Source organism: Protomyctophum parallelum (genome assembly GCF_964188405.1).
Source record: "Protomyctophum parallelum genome assembly, chromosome: 1".
Taxonomy (NCBI): Eukaryota; Metazoa; Chordata; class Actinopteri; order Myctophiformes; family Myctophidae; genus Protomyctophum; species Protomyctophum parallelum.
Window position 1 is genome coordinate 86,272,692 of NC_139697.1, and position 23,337 is coordinate 86,296,028.

Sequence of the window (23,337 nt, forward strand, 5' to 3'; positions counted from 1 at the left end):
AGGTATATGGTATATGTGTGTGTACTGTATACAGTATATCTTATATCAGTATATTTTATTATTTGACTTGTATTTATGTTCTTTTCTCTCCTGCACCATCTCTATCCTCTATGAATGATAACCCCCTAACATAGTTTGACGTTATTTAATGCAATCAGATAGGACTTGTCTGTTTGGATGTATGGGCTGTCAGAATGTCGTTTTTTGTCACACATAACGTCTGGGTATGATGATGATGTCACACGCATGCCCTCTATTCTACTGGGTGGTGTGTGTACGCAACTGACCATTTCCTCTTTCTTGCTCAATTTCCGTTAGGGCAGAATGTAGCATTATTGCTCATTATTGCTTAATACTGCAGGTTGAGAAAACTGTATTTGAGCTGAGCCAGCATGTGCCTTCTGTGAATTATTGCGAACGCAGTGATTGCGAACGCAATGAGCACTAACTATGAGACCCTGCAGCTCATGTCTGTGTGTCTGTGTCTGTCCCGCTGTGACACCACCCGCCCGCCACCAGAGGGCGCAGCTGTAGCACACACACACACACACACACAAACACACACACACACACACACACACACACACACACACACACACACACACACGCACACAAACAACCACACACACACACACACACACACACACACACACACACACACACACACAGCTGCGTTCGCTTCCCGCGTTTGCGCGTCTTACTTGTTATACTTTAAAGTTTATGTTAATTTGTTGTACAATTTCTCAGAATCCCACCAGAAACTGAACATGAGAAATTCTGAAAGCAGAGCTGCACTTTTGCTTGCACCATGTGTTTTTCAGACAAAGATATTTTAAAGATGAAACATTATTTACTTGAGACATATGGATCAAATGCAGGCCCGGTGCCACAGGTGACAGAGGTGGCCTGGCACCCTCAGTTGCAAATTCTGCCGCCTCAGTGTAAGTTTTATGTATACATATTGTTTTACTTTATATAAAAATGATGTGTGCCCCCTCGCCTGGGAGTGTGCTGCAAAGTTTCATGCCATTGGTCTAGCTGTGCCTGAAATTAACTGCTCACCGTCCATCACACACAGGGGCGAAAACATTATCCCTGCCCCAGCCATTCCTTTCTGGTGGAGATAAATACAGTTATGGCTACGATACAGTAGAACAGCAGGGAATATGAAAAGCACACATGTTTATCAAATATATGATTCCTTTTGTGATAACTTGTTGTGATATACTTTTAGATGAAAGTGTAAAGTCAAGGCATTCCTCTGAATAGACTATTCAAGTTGCTGTTGCCATGGATGCCATTACCCTCACAGGGTCATACAACAGTGGCCTTCAGACTCTCCAAGGATGTCAGAGGCTTAAACCTAATTCACAACACATTGTGCTGCATTGTTAGCTTGACAATCTGTTATTTTTGTCTAGGGATACCGTCACAGATAGAATTTACAGTCTCTGATTAAACTGAGGCACCATGCTAACCATAGTGGTGATGGGTATATTCCGCCTTTACAAATGTAATTTCCAATTGCCTCTCTTCAAGTCTCTATTTTCTAGAATTCAGGTACTAGGGTGAATCATGTAAGATCTTGTAATGTACCAGTAGGGGCCTGAGACACAACATGAAATAGTGATGCTCCTGCCTTCCCCAACTCCCAAGCTGCCACTCAAACAACTGTTAAATTGTACAAAATATCAATATCAGTATAAGAATCTGTGTAATATAGTCTGTGTATACTCTATAGCTCTGAAATTAAATGATGGTTACAAAAAGGTAACTGTCTCCTCTACAGAATGAGACTCTCCCCTTGGCTGGCAAGACTTTAGGCACAGATGGGAGCTCTGTGTCTGCCTGTGCTTGAGAGGATACCATCAGTGATAAAAAAGGAGGGGGGTCTTGCACTAGTATCCGGAACTGGGATTCAGAAGTCCTATATAGAAGCGATATTGGCCCTTTGCCCCCCCCCCCCTCTCTCTGTATCTATTATAGCCTGAATAAATCATGCATTATTAGCTTTCATGACGTAGCACTTGCCCTTGAAAGAGAATTGGCATGGTATATAAATAAATAAAGCTGTCAGGTAAACTGAGGTTGTGTTAACATACTTTGTGTAGTTTATCTTAATCCTATCTCAGCAATATACAAATACCAGTACATTTGAACTAATATTAGCCATTGGGGAAACTTGCTAACTTTCTCTCTGTCTCTCTCTCTCACTCTGTCCCATTCCCATAAAGCCTAACCTTTGAACGACAATTCAGTTGGAGTTACTAATTGACTGTGTGACTGTCAATATATCTGGAATTTTTTGTTCCCTGCCACAGGGATATGAATGTTGGAGGAATATTTGTGAAGACCCAGGTCTGATACAACTGTATACCAGGCAATAAAGCAGAAAGTCAGAAAATGTAATTACAGTCTGTGTTACGGTCAGGCTGCAGATGATATTTGGGTGTGGAGTGACAGACTGTGACAGTTGCCATTCAGCCACACCTGCAGTATACAGATGCTTATAGCAATCGATTGTCTGTAGATTGCTATTCTGGGAAGCCAGTTAAGAGCCTTTTACTGTAAAGTAAGAAGATATACTAAAGTCACGTGATCTTTTCCCCACAACATTAGGCTTAAAGGTATATTCAGTGATTTCACTCAAAAAACCTTAGGTTTCGTTTTTGGCTGTGGGACCCAGCCTTTCGTCCAATCAGGATAGAGAGTCAAAAACGAAACCTAAGGTTTTTTGACCCCCAGGGGTTAACTGGGGACAGGGAGGAACTCCTTATATGGCCAGCACACTCTATAGTAGGGAGGATTATCACAACAAAACAAAAAAATAAGTGATATTTGAATTAAGTGAAATCACTGAATATACCTTTAACTTATGCTCCACAGTCACTACACACTGGCTGGCACTGGTAGACAGGAGCAAAAACATAACTCTTTGCCCATGCTCACAGTAACCATGAACATTGTGTAGGGTGATAGAACATCTCTGTTTGCCAAGACAGTCCGCAGATTAGCTGTTTTGTCCACCAGATTGCACTCTCCCAGGAAATGTCCTCAGATTGTGGGGTATGTCACTCATACCTGCCCCAAATCATATCTACCACCTCTGGGTGGAGTCTCAATTTCTGGAGAGAGAGAGAGAGAGAGAGAGAGAGAGAGAGAGAGAGAGAGAGAGAGAGAGAGAGAGAAGAAGAACTTCCAAATAGTTCTGCATGCCTGAAAGCTGCAGCCCTGAGGCTCAGGAAGTCGGGAAATGCCTGAGTGAGGAGCTGCCGCGTTACCTAAAAACACTGCCTGGATCTGGTCTGGATGAGAACAGCAGCGCTGGTAAAAAATGTCTGAGTGCTAGGAACACAAGACAGTTACAGCACAATAGCACATTTATATCTTCCAACTTCTTTTGGATATTCCAAGGCTTTACATTACTTATAGCCCATGTTTGGGCACAAACAAGTGCTCTCAGGCATCCCAGTCCTGAGATCTGTCCCCATGTATGACCTCTTCTGCATCCATGGAAGGAGGTAGGACCCGCACATCATTCTTAGGCAAAGGAATTACTTTATTAAGGACAACGTTTCGATCAACAGATCTTCATCAGGTCAGTATATCAATATCTCTTCTGCATCCAGGTCATGCTGCCATGGTGTTCCTTGGTCTGCCCTCTTCCTTCTCCTTGTGGGTTCCAGAACAGGGCATATCTTGTGATATTAGAGTGTTGCCAATCCCCAGCATCTTTAAAGCATTTATTCCACAGTTCCAGGTTACTTATTGTGTTTGTTTGGTCAATGAATTAGGAGTGTTCATGGTGTTAACAGTTGTTCTCCAGACGTGTCTGCTCCATACCACAGAACAGTATGGAATTACATTGATCTTGGTATTCATGGGCAGATCTGAGGATTCAGCAAGCTGCTCTTGCCGACGTTCCAACCAGTTTTCGTTACATAGGGCTACAGTGTTTTGTGCCTTCCTGGCAACCTTGTGTCATTCCCTGTCATTTCCCCTCTGACAATATATACAACACATATTTTTCACACATTATTTTTGGTCAAGTAAATAAAAAATCTCTAGCTTCATGCCATATGTTATCAGCTGCTGGGGTACAGACTCTCCTAGCTGTCTATCTATCTCTCTCTATCCCTCCTTGCCACACCCATGACTGTCCCCATCTCACTCTCTCCCTTCCTTCCTGTCTCATGCTCCATATACTGTACATCTCTTCCTCCTCTCTCTATTATATAGCCTGAATAAATCATGCAATATAGTTTTCATAATATAGGCACTTGCCCTTGACAGAGAATTGGAATGGCATATAAATAAATAAACCCTGTCAGGTAAACATCTGGTGTTATTAACATATAGCCTACTTTGTGCGGGTAATCATCATTTTTTTTCTGGGATTCACAGCATCCCTCATCACAAAATATTCACAAGACAAAATTATATAGCCTATAACAAGTAGAAATGTTTAAGCATTTAGGCCTAATATTTAGGCCCACTAACTATACAGTTTCATTGTCATTGCTTATTACTTAGGCCTACTGCTCTGATGTTTGAATATAGTGTCTGATTTCATTTTGCATTTGTGAATGCAGTATTTTCCATATAGCCTAGTAGGGCCATAAAGTAGCCTGGGCTAAAGTATACGTCAAAATAGTAGGCTATTTTACGTTACGTTACTTTTTTAGTCATGACAAAATGCAAAGGGTTAGGGTGAAGACTAGTTGCGTCACAACGGCGCGACGTCACTTCAGGCTCCTTCAAATGTTGGCGGGCACTTGTCGGTCAACTCACTCAACAACTTAACACGTTAATTAATACTGGCTGGCTATAGTACTCGTAATTCAGATGTAGGCCTATAGTTAGAGTTTGTGTCTAAATAACAAATATTAAACGTTGTAAGGAAACAAAGATAGCCTATTTACTTAAGTGCACTTAAGTTGCTTGTTGGAGATATATTTGGAGGTGAATTACAGTAATTTGATAACCTTCATACATCACTGCTAACCAGTTTAGCGCGTGCTAGTTTTACTAGTAGCTTAATTAGCAGCGTCAATTCAAAAGGTGGGCACACACATGGATATTTATGTAATATAGTGTCGCATGCCGCATCCCATCCTTAAGATATGGATGCAAATACTTTATAGCCTATAAATACATACATTTATTAAACAATGTATTTTTCAGCCAGATTGGATGAACCAGCCTACTTTCAAGATGTGGGGAAATGAAAACCAGCCAGCGAGAGCTGCGAGACCAACAGCAGGTGAGAACTTGAGGAATGAATGATGTATCCTCCTGTGTGTGTCAGATTTATAATTTATATGATTTGACATTTTCTGCCATTGGTGGTAATGTTCTTATCATGGTCAAGATGAAACGGTATTAGGCTACTTGAATTCAATACTGTAGGCCTAGATGTGCAGGATATATATTTTTTAATCAAAAGGATTTGATAAACATGTTTACACTATTTTGCCTCTATAGGGTGTCTGTCTGTGCCTCTGTTTAACCAGATGAAAAGGCCCAGATTACCTCTGACATCCACTCCTTCAGCGAATGAGTACATGTCAAACACCAGCTCTGCCTCTGCTCCATCAAACAGCACATCAGGTGTCAAATTCAAACTCATAATGTTCTATTCTCAGTCATATAATTATAGTGTTCTGTTTTAGGCTAGTCACTAGATGGCAGTGCACACAAAGCAAAATAATGTTCAGAACAGAACATTAAAGTTGGTTATGGTATCACACAAAACGCTTTATCCTTACAATTACCAGCCAATGAAAGACTATAGTATAGTATTGCTTCTTATAGTGTGCTTTTCCTCAGTGGCCTGTGGATCTTATCAGGTCTCAAGTCACCCTGCCACTACTGCTCAGAGCAATCAGTGGAACCGGCAGGGCAACCCACAATCTTATCAGCAGCTGCAGTATGGCAGCAAAAAGCCTGCACCTAGACCAGCTTCTACAACAAGAACGCTTGCACCAATGCAACATCCATACAAAGCTGTAAACACAAGGTGTGGTGAATTTATGTCTGCATCTCTATGATAGATGTTATTTTGACCGGCATGTCATGATGTTTTGAATCCACATAGTTTAAAAAAATGCAGCATATGTAGGGGGGGGGGGACAAAACTGGAGCTGCATCACTATTCATAAATACTGCTCATTGTTACAGTGCACAGATGAGGCAATCCAACCAGCCCAGAGCCCAGAACTCCGGGTCCATTGTCCATCCTGAACAGAACATCTCCTACAACAGTGGGGGTGCAGAGAGCAAGTCTGCATTCCATAGTGGGTTCTCTCAAATGGGTCAGACTCAAAAGCCAGCGTACAAAACGCCCTACCCTTCCCAACAGCCTAGACCACCTCCCCCGACTACTCCTCATTCTCCCAGCATACCTGCTGTTCCTGGACCGATGCCAAAGAACACCTGGAGATTTAAAGGTGCCAGTGCCTCTGGGCCTCAGAGATCTCCTGTTGGCAAGGACAGATGCACACAGCGCCCTGAAAACACACCCCAGCTGCAGACTCAGGTAAACAAAATATCTATTATCATAATACAAATTTAAATACAGAATCTATAGATGATATAAAAGTAAGGTGTTCAAGAATCAGGCAAGAATGTTAAGTAGTTACTGTTTGTGTGGTAAAATAATAATAATTGGCAATTCAAATTGAAAAATTTACATAATTAATTATCAGTGACAAATATTTATATATTTTTTCCTCCCTGTACTTAAAAGAAACCACCAAAATCTCAGATACAGCCACCCACTGAGAAGTCACTGAGGATCCTGACTGCAGTTATTGGTGGCATGAGACACTGGAGCCAGTTCAAGGACAGAGCCCCCGTCTTATTTGAGATTTTCGGCAAGTAGCTTTAGATTAGCTACTTCTGTATGTCTAATCCATACGTTTACTGTATTCATATTCTGACAGGCTGTGGTCTTCCGACAGGTACACTTGACTCTGCAGTCACATTTGGTTCCCATGGGTCCAAGAAGTTCCTCATGAGAGATGGAAAGGAGGTTGTACAGTGTGTCTTCTATGAAAATGTAAGAAAAGAAAACTGTTATTTCAGTGTGAGAGATGCTACATCCACACACCACATGCGCTCTGACAATGAAAACATTTATTGAACTAGAAAGTATCATAATGTCGAGAAGCCAGGCTGGGTTGCCTACCGAGCGCTGGTTGCAGCTGTTAGTAGCTGAAGAAGTTGCAGGGGGAAATAGCGTTTCTGCGATATATATTATATATTCGGATTGCCCTATATGGGCGGAAGTGAAATTGCATTTGGAGCTGCTCTCTATAGGGGCCCCATAACTTGTGATTCCAATTTGGGGTTGAGCATTTTGGTAGAATTTATGGCACCCTCTATTGTCCTGAGTGTCACTCACTCAATCACAGGGACAATCATAATCTCTGCCTCTGGCCTACCAAATAATTGCGACCGCAGATCGCAGTTAACTATGAAATAGTGCATTTCTCGTCAGTTGGTTCATCATGCCCCATATATGGTCAATTTTGGTCATGCCTCGTGACATCACGTGATTAATATTAAGCCGATATATGGAGATCCCTGATGTCATCAATATTGTCCAGCAACTCTACATCTCAGCTCAAACCTCAAACCCTTAGATCTCCAAATATGGAGCTTACCTGTTCAGACATTGTATAATGTTGATCCTTCCTCTTATATGTCTCCCTTTTGACTGATACCTGTCCATTTAAACACTAGACGGGCCTGCCCCAAAGTTATGAATGAAGCTGCGCCCAGCAGCCGGCGAAAACTAGAGTTCTCAACAGGCCCGAAAATTAAGGCCCGGCCCTACCTGGGCCCTCATCAAACCCTGTACACTGAAGACACTGCCCCCGCTGCCACCCTTAGCTCTCCATATACTGTATGGAGCTGACCTGTACACTCAAGACACGCTCCATATAAGGCAGTACAGAATTCATTCCATATGTTGATCTGACCTCCCATTCCAAAGCGCCAGCGCTCGCCCAGCAGTCTGCTGTCAGAGTTTAATCCAAATCAAATGTCTCAGTCTCAGACAAACATTTACAGGGTTGATTACATTACTGTCACTGTTGATTACAATACTGTCACAACAATCAAGTTCGCCCTTGTGTTACGCCCTTGTGTCTTTATTGTTTGACAATGGTCTCTTTCTGAGTTGTGTGACCCTGGTGTGCCATGTGTGTTACTGAGCCTTATAATGCTTGTCCAACAGGAGCTGACGCTGCCCCGTCTGATCCGTGGTCAGGTTCACCGTTGTGTGGGAAACTATGACAGCACCAAAGATATCCTCATGTGTGTGTCCGTAAGACCAGGCCGCCCTACAGAACAAAGGAATGCACAAGACGTTGTTAAAGCATGTGATCTGGAGATGAGGGCACTGGTTAAGTCACTCAATGAAATATGAATAAGAAATGTGCTCACTGCTCAGAGGTCTTACAGTTCAGTGTTTGTATACCATTACATTATAAGGAGACTATATTTATTTAACGGGTCATAACAAATGTTGGAAGATTATTTAAAAAGCACAGTCAATTTGTTTGATGAGTATTTTCAAGCTGTGAAAACTATTTTCTATTTGTTAAAGTTGAATCAAAAATGTTCTAAACACTCGCACATTGTCTTTACTTGCTCAATAAAGAGACTATAAAACTATTTTATTCGTTTGCAACAATTAGTAGCATGTTTATCAATAAGCAAGGTAAAAAGGTATGGTAAGGTAAGCGACACATTGTGAGCTTGTAGATCTGCTATTGTCAAATTGATGAAGTATAGAATGGATCTTAATTGTGTATAATAATACAATTCTGCAAAGTATAGTCATCTCTGGCACGTGTTAAATTAGTAAACAAACCTATTTATTTTAGAGTCATATAGTGTTTGTTCAGTAACGGGGAGTCTCCAGCTCAACAGTAAAAAGAAAATGCATTTTCTGGTTGGGATGCCAAGTTTATCCAATTAGCAGAGAACCCCCTTACAGAATAAACAATTGAAATTGGAAGTGACAGCAGCAGACAAATTTGAAACTGGATTATTGAAACAAATCTCTTCGGTAACACTTTACTTGAGGTGGCAAATTCATACACACTAATTCAAGCTTTATTAAATGTCAGACTGATATCTGGCTAGTGAGTGGACCAACACCACCATCTGCTGGTCATATTGCCCCCCCCCCCCCCCCCCCCTCCCCATTTTTGAAAGAAAAACATTTTGAAAATAAAATTACTCTTTTGGAACTATGAAATATTTTATTACAAAGAAAATTCACAGAACAACAAACATTGTTAAGATGGTAATTAAGGTAAAGCAAACACATTGATGAGGTAAGATCTCAAAATATATTTTTGAAAAACGGGTCAGTTCAGGATGAAATCACACAATAATTTATTTACAATCAAACATCACAATAGAAAACCCAATATGTGTAATCTAAAAACGGGTTTCACCAGTGCTGAGACTTGGCAGTGACACCATATGGGTCTGCAAACTGTCTGAATAAGTCCAGTGTAATATCAGTCATTACCAAAAATCAACCACAGCATGAGGTCCAATACAATACCTACATCACTTTCCTTATTTTATTTTGCAAAAATATGTCACAACATTTCATATTGGCAACTTAAATGTTCAAAGTGAGTTCAATGAATCTTTAAAGTTGAAACCTTTCATCTACTAATACACACAACAAATACAGGACGAAGGAACTCAGATTGATGGAACTGGCAGTGTACAGGGAGACTAAATGGGACATTTTCTCTTTGGACCGTGACGGGGATGGAATATGAAACCTCTTAAGAGCAGTTGAAGGTTGATGAAAAATACACTAACACATTATCTTATCTCATGAGTTTATTACTTTAAGTGATGTTTCACTCATGGATTGAATAATGTGTCAGCTCAACAGAGACCACTGAAGGCCACGTTCCATTTGTGCAGCTCTCAATGCAGCCACTCAAATTCCAAATCATATAATCCAGGGATGTATTAGTGGCATGTCACAACCTTTTAATTTAACGATTAGAGTGATTTACATCTTCTTGGTAATTGGTAAAATGTGTCAAGTCATGAGTGATTGAACATAAGTACATTGCTTTCTTTATCTCTGCCATCATTTATCTTAAAGGATTTGAAGACGTCAGCTTTTTTTCCTCCCAGAATATTATTTTCTACAAGTTCATGGTAACATACTTGCCGTAACATACTTGCCGTAACATACCAAACTACAGGAAACACCATTTCCACAGAGGGAAAATAATCTAACAAAATTAAACACTTTACAATAAGATCAACAGTTTTTTCAGCAGAAGTAGATGGTGACCTGATAGTATTAAATTACTTTCTTGGTTCTGTTAAAAGGCACAAGTTGGTATGGTCAGATATTTAAAATCTAGATAAATTGTTCCACCAATAACCAACCCAAGTTAGCATGCATTTTGACGAATGCTATACCACCTTGCCAATTGCCTGATTCAGTTATTATTTTCTTCCTGAATTAGAGTGTTTAGCGTTATGTGGTGAAGGCACCAAAAATAATAATACTTAGGTTTAACAAGCAAATCATTACACTAAGAAATAGGGAAGGTTTGACAAAAGGAAGCAGTATCCCAGCATGAAATTTATTACAACATTGCTTTGAAATCTCTACTTTAGACGACCATGGTTTTTCGTTACAATGCACTTCCTTGTTAAGAGAAGACTATGGTCATCTCAAAGGCAGTCCAGATGCTGTGTGGACAGGGTCCTTTTCGCTACTACAGTTACTGGCAACACTATAACACTTCTTCTGAACACCTTGTGAGATATTTCAAAGATCGAAGAGCCAGAGTATCCAAAATCCTCTGTTGATCCTTAAATCTTCCCACATCCTTTAAAGAGAGTCCTTGTCCACGGTTCCAATGTGTTATTTTATGACCAACTTGTGAATCAAACCTTGCCTCTTTTACAGCCATGTCCTATTTACATTCCAAACTCAGCACAGTAGATATAGTCATCAGTTGCTACAGTACAACTTCTGACATCTGTGGCTCCCAATCCATTCGCTTTCTCAATTTGGGGCCATGTGAAGTTGTGCTTTGTCTCAACAGATCTTAAAAACCATTGACCAAACCATATTCATATGACGATGTCCTCGTATTTAACCTTCTATAATAGCTTGAGGAAGCGTTTAATGGACAGCTGGCACCATCTTGGGAGGTTTTCGCTGTTACTTTCAAGGGGGTGACATGTTTTCTTTCTAGATAGACTCTTGGACTGCCAGGTAATTCAAAAGTCTCATGTCACACTCTCTTTATGCAGACAAACATCCTGCTGTTTTGGAATGTTACACATGTCAACCACTCTTACTGCCCGCTGACAGTTCAATATGCATAGTATGTAGTAATGAGGCATTTTATATCTTACACATTAAGAAAAACTGGTGTGGTGATGTTTGTATTAATTTGATTGTGAAATGGGGTTAATGCAGTCAGCACTTTATATACATATGTGTTTATGTATATTCAGCTAAAGATAGGGTTCAATTCAATTCATAATATCAAAATTGTGAGTTAATCGCCGTTTGACACCAAGCACCAATAACTATAAAGATATATATATACATATATATTTTTTAATTGAAATGGATGGCAGAGTCCACACCACAACTATAACAAAGACAATGGTGAATGGTATAAAAGTTATATAGTAGTTATAGTTATCGTTATACTTGAAGTGCTTGGTGACAACAGGGCCCTATATTGTCACAAAACATGTTTTCATTCAAATGACATTATTTAGATAAAAGAAGCTTTTGATGAAGGAAGATGGTACATGTTCTGTGTTGGGTCAGTAAGGACAGAGTGGAGTTTCTTCTCAAACAGCATCCTATTAAAAACAAAGGGACGCGTGAGTTCGCTCTATGACATCAAAGATAAAGTAGTAGAAAACCACACCAGTGGTCAATCCAGTGCACTATAAGAGAGTGGGTAGAGGAGTTGGTGACAGCTGCTCCTTTGGTGCATATTTCGCAAAGAAGGGCAGAAAGAGGGTCAGCATGACTCCTACAATTGCCAGCATGTAGCCCCAGCCGATCTGGCAGTCACCAGCGTAGTAGATGTCCGAGTGGCCGCAGAAGGACCTAACCAGCGTGGAGTTTAAGCCAAAGGGGTACACCAGCAGCCCAGAACCCATGATGAAAACTGTTGGGACAAACAGAACCGAAATTTAGTCACAAAACACAGACTGTCAATAAATAGATTAGTTAAAAAACAGGTTAGTTGTACAGCTACAAATAAATGTTCATACTAGTATTTACATACGCTTGTTTCTTTTAAGAATGGGAAAGATGGGCCCAGGCCGTAGCGTAACGGTCTGGGCACCGGACTGGTGATCCAGTCGCGGTGTGCCGCGGGTTCGACTCCCGAACCCGACACGGCCTTTACCGCATGTCATCCCCCCATCTCTCTCCCGTTTCCTGTCAGCCTACTATCTGTCCCTTAAAAAATCAATAAAAGGCGTAAGCCGCAAAAAAAAAAAAAAAAAAAAAAAGAATGGGAAAGATGGGCCCGTGTGGCTGGCATAGCCGCGTAGCCGTCTGGGCACCTAGGCTGTCGCGGGGGTTCACCGTTCAACCCCCGATCCCAATGGCCTTTGCTGCGTGTCACCCCCCATCTTTAAGCCTATTGTTAATCTATCAATAAGCCTATTGTTAATATATCAATAAACCTATTGTTAATCTATCTGTTAATCTAACATTTTTAATGTTTTCCTTTTACTGTTCATGGATCTGACTGGTACCCCTGCCCTGGTATCAGATCACTGTCTACTGTAGTTTTCTTTCTGCCATAATGACTCAGAGCCACTTGATGGCAGTAGAGGATTAACATTTCTGGCAGCCTGACAAAAGTGAAGTGGCGTTATAACAGGTGTTCATCTCCATTTGCACTCTCAATATATTCAAGCTGAAAATGTATAGTCCTAGGACATATGAGAAAATAAATCACAACAATGATCATTCCACAAGTCAGCAGATGTTGGAGGAATAGGGTTTTTGTGCATTAAGTTAAAAAAAGGGAAGCGCTGAAGTCTGAAGACCTGTAACTGCCAGGAGGAAAGTGAATAGTGTGTCCAGAAATCCATTAGTGCTCCTCATTCCCAAAATGAAAGCCGGCTTGGCAGTTCTATGGTGATCAGCTCTCCCAGACAGTATACTCTGCGCCTATGCAGCCAGAAAGTGGCTCACTTTTACAAATTGAGTCAAGTCTGCCAGCAGTTGCTGGCAAGCGGTTATCGACTCTGCAGCTACAGAGTATCATTGCTGCTCTTATTCATTCTGAGGGGATGATTTCCCTTACAATGCCCGGCCCAGGTGTCATAATGCATCTGAATGAGGGTGGGATGGGGTTTAATTAAGCGTAGACTTGTGGTTGTGAGTTGCAATAGAACACAACAAACACATATTTTTGTTACAGTGTGCATAATTGATTCATCAACGTCCCCAATTAATTTCAAGGGCAGCACTAGCACAAGTGGGAAGATTAAATGTATTAAATCAATCAAGTCAAAGCAGTGAATTATTCTGCCAAGAAGTATGTGCGTTGGGTGGGGGTTATTATGTTTCATGTTCTGGTTCGACTTTGGGCCCTTCAGCATAGACTGCAGGAGATATAATAACAGAATGCAGGAAAGGAAATTAAAACTGGAGGAGAGGTGTAGTAACGTAAGTAAAAAAGATAAAGAGAGAAGCATGGGAAGAGAATCTGAATTAAAGAAAAGAAAACTGAGCATGCAAATCTCTGGAATAGCATGCCCTGGTCTGGTGGGTGTCATTCCATGCAGTTCTCTGATGTTGTTATGCCTAACTGTCTTATGGTTAATTTATAGATATATAATGTTTTTTAGATGCAATTGTGTTATTTTCTTAAATCCCCACAGACAGTCGTCAAATTAACTATGAAGTAAAACTGTTGCATGTTCCTCATGCCAATGTCCAGCCCTGCTGTTAGAATGGCTCCATGCATTATCGGCAGGGGCCTGGCTGGATCAGCAAAGTACCACCGCTAATGACACTTTAATGACCTTCTTTTATCAAACTAGTACTGCTGGCTTCTGTGGAAGGCACACAAAGACACAGGCTGGGGGGTTGGTTGGGGCCATCAAGGCTCCTCCCATCTCCTCCCCTCCCTCACAGAGATGATGGTATTTAAAACGAATGTCCACACTAACCTCTCGGAATGGCTAAATAATGAACAACACAGCAGATTCCCCCGAAATAATCGATGCAGAGATTAAATGAAGGCAATGGTCTGAAACAAGAGGCAGGAGAGCAGGGTGAGTGCTGGATAAAGAGGCCGGTACAGCGGGTAGTTGTCGTCTAGATCTGGGTAGTGCTGGGTAGCTCAGGTTGAAAAGCTCCATGCCACTGTCAATGGGGCAGAATTGTGGAAACTATGTATAATCAACTTTATTTAGACCTTCAAACTCTTAATCTTAATTAAAAGGGGTGTAAATTAAATTATTTTGATGAAATAAGTGTTAACTAGCTCTATATTCCCATAGTAATCAGCTATAGACTTGCAGGGGTGTCAAACTGGCAGCCTGCATGCCAGTTGCGAGTATAATGCTTGCTAATCTTCTTCAAAATTCCTGAGGTGATACATTACACGTTGCGACTGTAGGTTACATTTACAATGAAAACCTGCATCTCCTGTCTGTCCGTCCGTCCGTCCGTCCGTCCGTCCGTCCATCCATCCGTCCGTCTGTCTGTTAGTTAGTCACCCACGCCTCCATACTGTATATGGTCACGCCTCGTGACATCACGTCTCCATATATTTGGTCAGGCCTTGTGACATCACGTCTCCATATATGGTCATGCCTCATGACATCATGTGAGATCATGGAGACCCTTAGATCTCCATATCTGCATATATGGACCCGGCCAGCAACTCTACATCTGACCTCAAACCTCAAACCCTTTGATCTCCATAAACAGTATGGAGCTGACCTGTTCTGACATTCCATGTACAGGTATGTATGTTGATCCTTCCCAACCCGTCCTTCCCGTCCTGACATTCCATATGCTGACCTCATCAAACCCTGTACACTCAAGACACGCTCCATATATGGCCAGTACAGAATTCATTCCATACTGTATGTTGATCAGACCCCGCATGCCAAAGCGCCCGCGCTCGCCCAGCAGTCTGCCGTCACCCAGGCGGATTAGGTGGGTGACCCATCACTGTTTGGTTCCCCGCTGCAGCGGCCAAAGACAAGGCCAAGCTGCAGCGGGTGATACGATCAGCAGAGAGCCCCCCCCACCCCCCTTGAGGAGTAGGGCTTTGAGGAGGGCCAGGAAGATCACGGCTGACCCTGCACAACCAGGCCACAATCTATTTGCCCCGCTTCCCTCCGGCAGGAGGTTGCATTCCCTAAAGACTATGAAGGCCCGACATTCAAACAGCTTTTCCCCACGTCTATCCAGCTCCTCAATGCTGCTAGTGTCCCCCCCTGACCCCCTTCTATCCTCCCTCCACCCCCACTCAGAGTGGAAAGGACTGACGTGTGCTCTGAACTGACCTGAACACTTTATATTTATTATTCACTATTGTCCTGTTTTGCACTTGTCCTAATGTTGTAACTGATTCTGAATCCATTAAATCCATCTCAAATACAGTATGTCCGACTACACTCGATGGAGTAATTTTTTTACTCACTCATCACCAATACAACACAGTTCTGTTTATGCCTAGTAATAGTCTAATGTCAACTTTCTAGTTCAGTCTACAGTCTGAACGGACACTGATACAAAAGCACATGACGTATGGAAGGGATGGTGAAAGACAACCCCATGATTCACCAGGCACTGCTTCTACAAACCTCAAAGAATTAATTACCCGTGCATCCAGTGTGTGTGTGTGTGTGTGTGTGTGTGTGTGTGTGTGTGTGTGTGTGTGTGTGTGTGTGTGTGTGTGTGTGTGTGTGTGTGTGTGTGTGTGTGTGTGTGTGTGTGTGTGTGTGTGTGTGTGTGTGTGTGTGCGTGTGTGTGTGCGTGCGTGCGTGCGTGCGTGCGTGCGTGCGTGCGTGCGTGCGTGCGTGCGTGCGTGCGTGCGTGCGTGTGTGCGTGCGTGCGTGCGTGTGTGTGTGTGTGCGTGTGTGTGTGCTTGCATGCCTGTCTATGCACTCACATTCAAGCAAGTCGGTATCAGCAGAGATGCTAGTCTATCCCTGTTTCAATGCGTAAGCTGTATTGCTGAACACCTGCGCAACACCTAACATCAGTTCACAGTTTTTGACGCACCCAAGCCGTGCTACACTGCTACTCATACGCTGAGTTGTCGGTGCCACAGACAGGACCCATGACCTTGTGGTCCAAATATGAGAGCTCTACCTATTGAGCTACCAAGACACAAATGTACAGGCCCATCCATGTACATGGACCCATGTCCATGTATATGCGCAGTGAACACATCTTTATTGACAAGACATACTTGTTACATGCACTGTAGTGCATGATGACTGAAGGAGCTATCTAATCATGACAGGGGAGAGCTGCTGACATGCTATGAAAGAAGGAATGTCCAAGAGCAACAAAAATCAATTGGCGGTGTTGCAAAACGAACTGCAAATGCAGACAGAGTCACTTTAAAAAAGCAAGCACCTGCTGAAGAATTTACAGAGCATTACCTAAACCACTAAAGGTAATTGTGTCTCAGCGTCTTAGTCTGGCCAGCCAGACATGAACTCTTCAGAACATGGATGTGTTAAAACCGGCGTTGGGTGACAGGTAGCACTAATAAACGCTGTTAGCTACAAGCAATTGCCATTAAAATGCAATTATAGGGGGTTTAAAGAGCTGTCTACTCTACACAATAGCCAATGGGCACTTAAAAAGCATTCAGCGTCTCCATCATCTCCCCCCTGCCTCCTAATATCCACAGTGTACTCAGATTCCAAGGCCCAACAGCATGCATTATGGGCGCTCAGATCAGGGGAAGAAGAAAGGTGTGGATAGAGTGCATATCTAACCCACATCAGGTGGGATGGCTGAGACCTGCTGAGTCCAAAACAAAAGGCTATTATAATGACTCGACAATACAGTGTGTGAGTGGGGAGGACTAGGAGGACATTCAAGTTACCTACCTTGCCACAAATCAATTTTGAGGTCTCTCCTATTCATAATCAGGCATTTTTAGATAAACAACATTGTGAAAGAAACAATGGCACACTGACTAATACACTGTATGAAGCTGCAATGGTATTATACTTAGGTACTACTCAGGTATACTCAGGAATAATTCTATTGCAACCAAATCTACAGTAATGTGAGCATATAAAAACGTAATCTGCAAAAAATCAAACATCTGCTGATGTTTGATTTTTGTTGTGTCAGACGAGTATAACTGGATAAAATTTAATCGCCTGTAATCGCAGAAAGACAAATGATGAAGGCACAGCAGCTAAAAAAAAAATTGCTTCATCATCTCTGCCTGCACGCAACAACAGCACAATCAACGTGAAGTTAATGATGGTAAATTGCCCTCAGAACAAAATACACTCCATTCACCATTGTCACAAGTAACACAAGTAACTGTAAAAAAGTGTTTACACTAGTTTGACGGGCTCAAATTAGTCAAAATAAATGTTCTGTCTCAGTACACAACAACTTTATAGCTTGCAAACCTAAAAAATCCAAGGACACCAAAACAGTCAAATTACAGTCTATATTACATTTGACTGGCAGCTTGTGTGAATGCACACTCCAGCAGCTTTCAAGTGTACTTAGACCTTTGACTTAGGTGGTAAATATTGATTCTGAAAGGCGTAGCAAACAGGAGCTTTCAAGAGCTCTCATCGTTGATCAGTTTCAGCTATTTTCACAGGTTGCTGTGGAGCTTTGGATGGCTTTGTGTACAATAATGGCTAATACCTGCGTGTATTGTGCATGGGATTTTTTATTTTTGTGTGTGTAAATGGTGCATTTATTTTTGGAGCTCTTTTATCCAAAGCACTTTTACTAGATGTGCATTACATTCACCCATTCACACACACATCGGAGGAAATCAACCAAGTAATGGCAGCAACCTGCTCGTCGGGAGCAATTATGGGTTCAGAGTCTTGCTCAAGGACACTTCGACACTAACTCTGGGGGAGATCGGGAAACTGGGAAACTCGCGGTTCCCATCCGGCTGTTCTAGCGGCCACTCTACCCCTGAGCTACTGTCATCCCAGAGTCTGCGTGTGCGTGCGTGCATGTGTGCGTGCGTGCGTGCGTGCGTGCGTGCGTGCGTGCGTGCGTAAAGCAAAGACCAAACTGATAAAAAAAGAAAAGAGAATAGTGTGCTACTTGCTGAAGTTGGCAGACCTTAAATAAGACTTGGTTCACTTTCCCCTGGCCTCCCTTGACTGCTCACCTCTCTGTGATTTAGCAAGACATGGAAAGTCACACTCAGAGATTGGTGATACATAGTTGCACTTCAGCAAGAAGGGAGAAAGAGATTGAAAGTGTATGTGGCAGGTAGGTGTGTGATGAGCTGGCATCGATGCGTGACAGTGCATCAATTCACTTGTGGCTTCCATTGCTACAATCACAATCACATAGGGCTGGCTAAGGGCTTCATGCACAGTTGCACACACATACATACTATAAGACTGCAAGTGCACACCTTCGCACACACGCGCACGCACGTGCACACGCACGCACGTGCACACGCACACACACACACACACACACACACACACACACACACACACACACACACACACACACACACACACACACACACACACACTTATTTTGGTATATGGATGCAAAATGCAGAACTGTTTTGGATATTCTACTGATATTCAAAATTAATACATAAATAAAAACTTATTATGTTCATACACATCAACAAAACTGACAAAACATGTTCCTGACCTATACACTAGCCTTCCATTTTGATCAAATAATATCTCATACTGTACTTATCTGGTAATCCAATCCATCCCTACATGCTACATGAAGTTGTTAATTAGATCCCATCCTGGGAGTCCGTAGGCGCCATTCATTACCACACCGTGACTTCTGCTTTGGATCAAACTCTATTACCACTCTACTCTACTGACTGCTATAACTCTGTTAGCATTAGCAATGAGGAGACTAGAATTAGATTGAACTGGAAATGGATGGCTTCCCTCCACACAGGTCTATCTCATTTCTGCTCAGGCGTGGGCCGTGGCGTGGTGTCACCAGTCAGCTCCGTTTCCTTACAGGCTTACACCATTGTACATCAAAAGCAGATTATTATCACTTTGCACATACAGCGCATACTAGGACATATCACAATATGCACACACAAACATTATGCACAATGTGAAAATGTACATACATAGATCTATCTATGAATTGCAGAAACATGTGTCTGTATGTCTGACGTCCGACTAATTGACTTCAAACTGTGTGTGTGTGTGTGTGTGTGTGTGTGTGTGTGTGTGTGTGTGTGTGTGTGTGTGTGTGTGTGTGTGTGTGTGTGTGTGTGTGTGTGTGTGTGTGTGTGTGTGTGTGTGTGTGTGTGTGTGTGCGTGCGTGCGTGCGTGTGTGTGTGTGTGTGTGTGTCAAGAAGACGGCCTCAGTGTTTGACATTATCAAAGACTGTTATAAGGAAGGCACTCAAGGCAGTCACATATTCAAGCCTTGTAGACAGGATGAGGATGTAGACAAATGTATTACAACTTTCCAATTTAGAATGCACTCATGCTGATGCCCTACTATTAACTCTGACATACAAGATTATGTCAATCCTAGCTAGCCAGTGTCACTGGGACAAGAAGAGCAGATACATAGCAGGCAGACACTCACTCGCATCACAGAGACACACAGTGGGTTACCAACACCTGTTACTAGCTTCCTCATTCCTGAGGAACTGGAAGTATGCATTTGGCCGCAGTCCAAATTGCGATTGTATCTGCAGCTACTGTTCCAACTTCAAAAGGCACGATGAAAGGAACCATACATTACATGGCAGCCATGCAGCTTTCTCAATTACACAAACATGTAGCTTACATAATCGTTTACCTGTTTGATGTCACGCTAACTAAACAACAAAAGGTATCCACACTGCCTGAGCAAAAACATTTTGTTGCTATCACCTTCAGCTGAGGTAAATGTCTGTCTGTGTGCAGGCAAAGTTCACAGCCAAATGCGAACAAACAACAAGTAAACATTTACAATAAATATTTACGCACGCACGCACGCACGCACGCACGCACGCACGCACACACACACACACACACACACACACACACACACACACACACACACACACACACACACACACACACACACACACACACACACACACACACACACACACACACACACACACACACAATGCTTGTGTGTTTGGCATTGGCAGTGATGAAACACAGGAACACCAACCATATGCTGGAAAAAGCTAAGAAATATTGCTTAATTACACATGCAGGCCCAAAGCTATACATCAAAACTACAGTGTTATTCAGGGAGATAGTCTTTGCAGCATTCTTTATCCTCCTGACAAACAAACATTGTGCTTTTTGCATGCAGAGTGGGGGACACAGGTTACACTATGTGATTCCAGATTTGGCCAGTGTGTCTAGCTCTAGGTGTGTACAGTATTTAAGCAGGCACGTGGATGTAAATGATTCACAGTAACAGTCCCTCTACTATATTATAAACCAAAACATTTTGATGATGGACTGGCCAAGGGGCTGGGGGGACTGGGGGACTATGCCTGGGGATAATTTGGTTTGTACTCTGTTATTCAAAAGCCAAAGAAAATTGGTATATGCCCAACTTCATTCTGGGATCTTGCCCCTGCACATTGAGACTGGCCATTACCAGGGGGTTATATATTTGTAATTACTCATGACATCATAAAACAGAATTACCAACTCCAGCCCTGAACACATTTCAGCACATTGCACACGCCTAACTAACTAGCTAAAAAGTGGACCAATCTAATATAATATTCCAACAGGACCACAATGGGAAGTCATAACATTATTGTGTTTTATCCCTGTAAATGTATTGTACAGGTATCACGATTCATGTATTTTATATTATATTATGGCCTGAAGCAGTGAAAAGAGGAATGCCATGGTGTTAAATACACAAGACACATGTCAAAAGGATTTTGTAATATCTTTGGTCCTGAACATGTTGCATTTCATGTATTTGCTATAATACAAACATTAGTTGTTATATTTCAATTCCTACCCCAAGTGAGATAAATTGAGTTCTTTGGAGTTGTGCAAGCTAGCTTTGTGTTTCCAGGTACACAAATCAACAGCAGGGACTCTGTCCTAATGTGATGAGCTGTGCTGTAGTCTGGGCAAGTCGTGTTGATAATTAAGCTCAGTGCGCCTCTGGGAAATTATGCTAATGACCAACTACATCCATTCCTTGATACATTTGGCCAGAGGTGATCACATATTCAGTAGCAGCACAAGAGCACAGCTCCCAAATAAATGCATCTACAACAATAAGAAGCAAAAAGTGGGAGCAGCAGTCAAGAGAGAGAGAGAAAGAAAAAGGAAAAGAAGGAAGCTAGGTGGTAGCTGCAACGTGTTTACCGTTCAGATTTCTGCCTCGGCCTTAGCAATATTTTGGGCACAAGATAGGAAATACCCATTTGTGGTTAAGTCACAACTCACAAGTGATAACAGGAAATCTGTGATGTCAGACGGAACAGGGAGGAGTAAAAGCAGTCTCAGAGATGGCCTGCACGGATCTGAATAACACATTTACAGTGAGAGCACAAACTAAGTCACCAAATAAGTGACTTAGTCACAGTTTACAAGAAAGTAACATGAATGCAGGGACTCAAATGAGAGGATAGTGATATACTGGTTCAACTAAAGACCTGGAGGCGTGATCAATGCCATTTGGCTATTCTGAGTGGCCAACGAGCATTGATCACGCCTCCAGGTCTTTAGTTTACTCAAGTTAGGTAATAAGACCTGGTACTTAAGACATGCAAAATACAGATTCTAAGAGGGAATAATACTGGAAATTGATAAATTTAATCTTCTCCTAAAGCACCATAAAGATGTTAGACTGACATGTGTAAATCATAGCATAGCTTATATACCGCACTTCATTGACCAGTCCAGGGCCAAAATCTATTTGCCAAAATTGGCCAATCTACAAGCTCACAGCGTGTTGCGTTGCAACACGTTATGAGTTTGAGCGATGGCTTGCTTGGCTCATACAGTATAAATTAGGTTTAATAGTCCAATACGCTTCATCTTTGGATTATTAAAATTACTCTTTAGTCTTTACTCCTAGTTGTATCTTTTTTTCTGCATCTGTCCTGTGTATCACGTTACTGCCACGGCAACAGAATAATTTAAAGAGAACGATTTGTAAATAAATTACTTTATCCCCACCTTTCTCAACAATCTTGTGCGAGTCTTCAATTAGTAGAATAATCTATTATACCATACCATGCCATTATGAAGTCATTTACTACGAGTCTCCATAGGCATGTCATAACACTAGCAAAGACACACAAATCTCCATCCTGCATCTAATCTATCAATTTAATTGCTTCCATTTCCATAACTCCATTCATTTTCTTTATGATTCTGATTAATTTTAAACCTCTGATAAATAGCTTGCCCTTGACTTTAGCATCCCTTGTGAGCCAACACAAACACCAGCGGCTGTGTACATTTTACTAATAGTGTGTACACCATGGTGTACACCCAAACCAAACTAATCTGTCGCTCAATCCATCCATCTCACATTGTAGATTAAATTAGCATAGGAAACAAAATACTTCACATGCATAGATGGGAGAATAAATTATGTACACAATACAAAAAGGCAACGAGAATTGAAGACATCAATCAAATGTTTCGCTTTTCTTTCTCTCTCTACACCATGGTTTCTTAACACAATGAAGAGGTGGTTGACATACCTCCATAACAGAGCAATGGAGTTGTAGTTTGGCTATGTGGTCAAAGTAATATTCAGTATAGTGTGTGTGTGTGTGTGTGTGTGTGTGTGTGTGTGTGTGTGTGTGTGTGTGTGAGAGTGCGTGTGCGTGTGCGTGTGCGCGTGCGTGTGTGTATGTGTGTGTGTGTGTGTGTGTGTGTGTGTGTTTTTGATCCACTCCTCTAGGCTGTGCATCGACCCGCGATTGATTAACTTTCGTAGCACGATCAAAGTTTAGACTTTTATAAGGTCTCAAAGATAGCAGTTTGTCTCATTTTGAGGTGAAAAAGGACTATTAAGCATGTGCGTGGCCACGTGCGCGTCTGTCAGATTGGGATGTAGATGTTTCTACCATGTGAGTAAAAGCAAAAAATGTA

The 23,337-nt window shown here is 41.9% G+C and overlaps 2 protein-coding genes across 2 annotated transcripts in view; one reads left to right on the forward strand and one right to left on the reverse strand.

Annotated features, from left to right (window-relative positions):
- Positions 1–6,187: 6,187 nt before the first annotated feature.
- On the forward strand, positions 6,188–8,434 carry spata22 (spermatogenesis associated 22; the record flags this gene model as incomplete). The annotated part of the gene is made up of 4 exons (XM_083760263.1): positions 6,188–6,538; positions 6,749–6,875; positions 6,963–7,060; positions 8,243–8,434. 4 exons carry the CDS (start codon positions 6,188–6,190, stop codon positions 8,432–8,434), a joined length of 768 nt encoding a protein of 255 aa, XP_083616389.1.
- Positions 8,435–11,976: 3,542 nt separating this feature from the next.
- Positions 11,977–23,337, reverse strand: part of lhfpl7 (LHFPL tetraspan subfamily member 7) — a gene marked incomplete at its 3' end in the record, with an annotated part of 105,116 nt that continues 93,755 nt past the window's right edge. The window contains exon 3 of the mRNA XM_083766620.1: positions 11,977–12,203. Coding sequence (XP_083622746.1) covers positions 11,977–12,203 — 227 coding nt within the window. The remainder of the gene's footprint in view (positions 12,204–23,337) is intronic.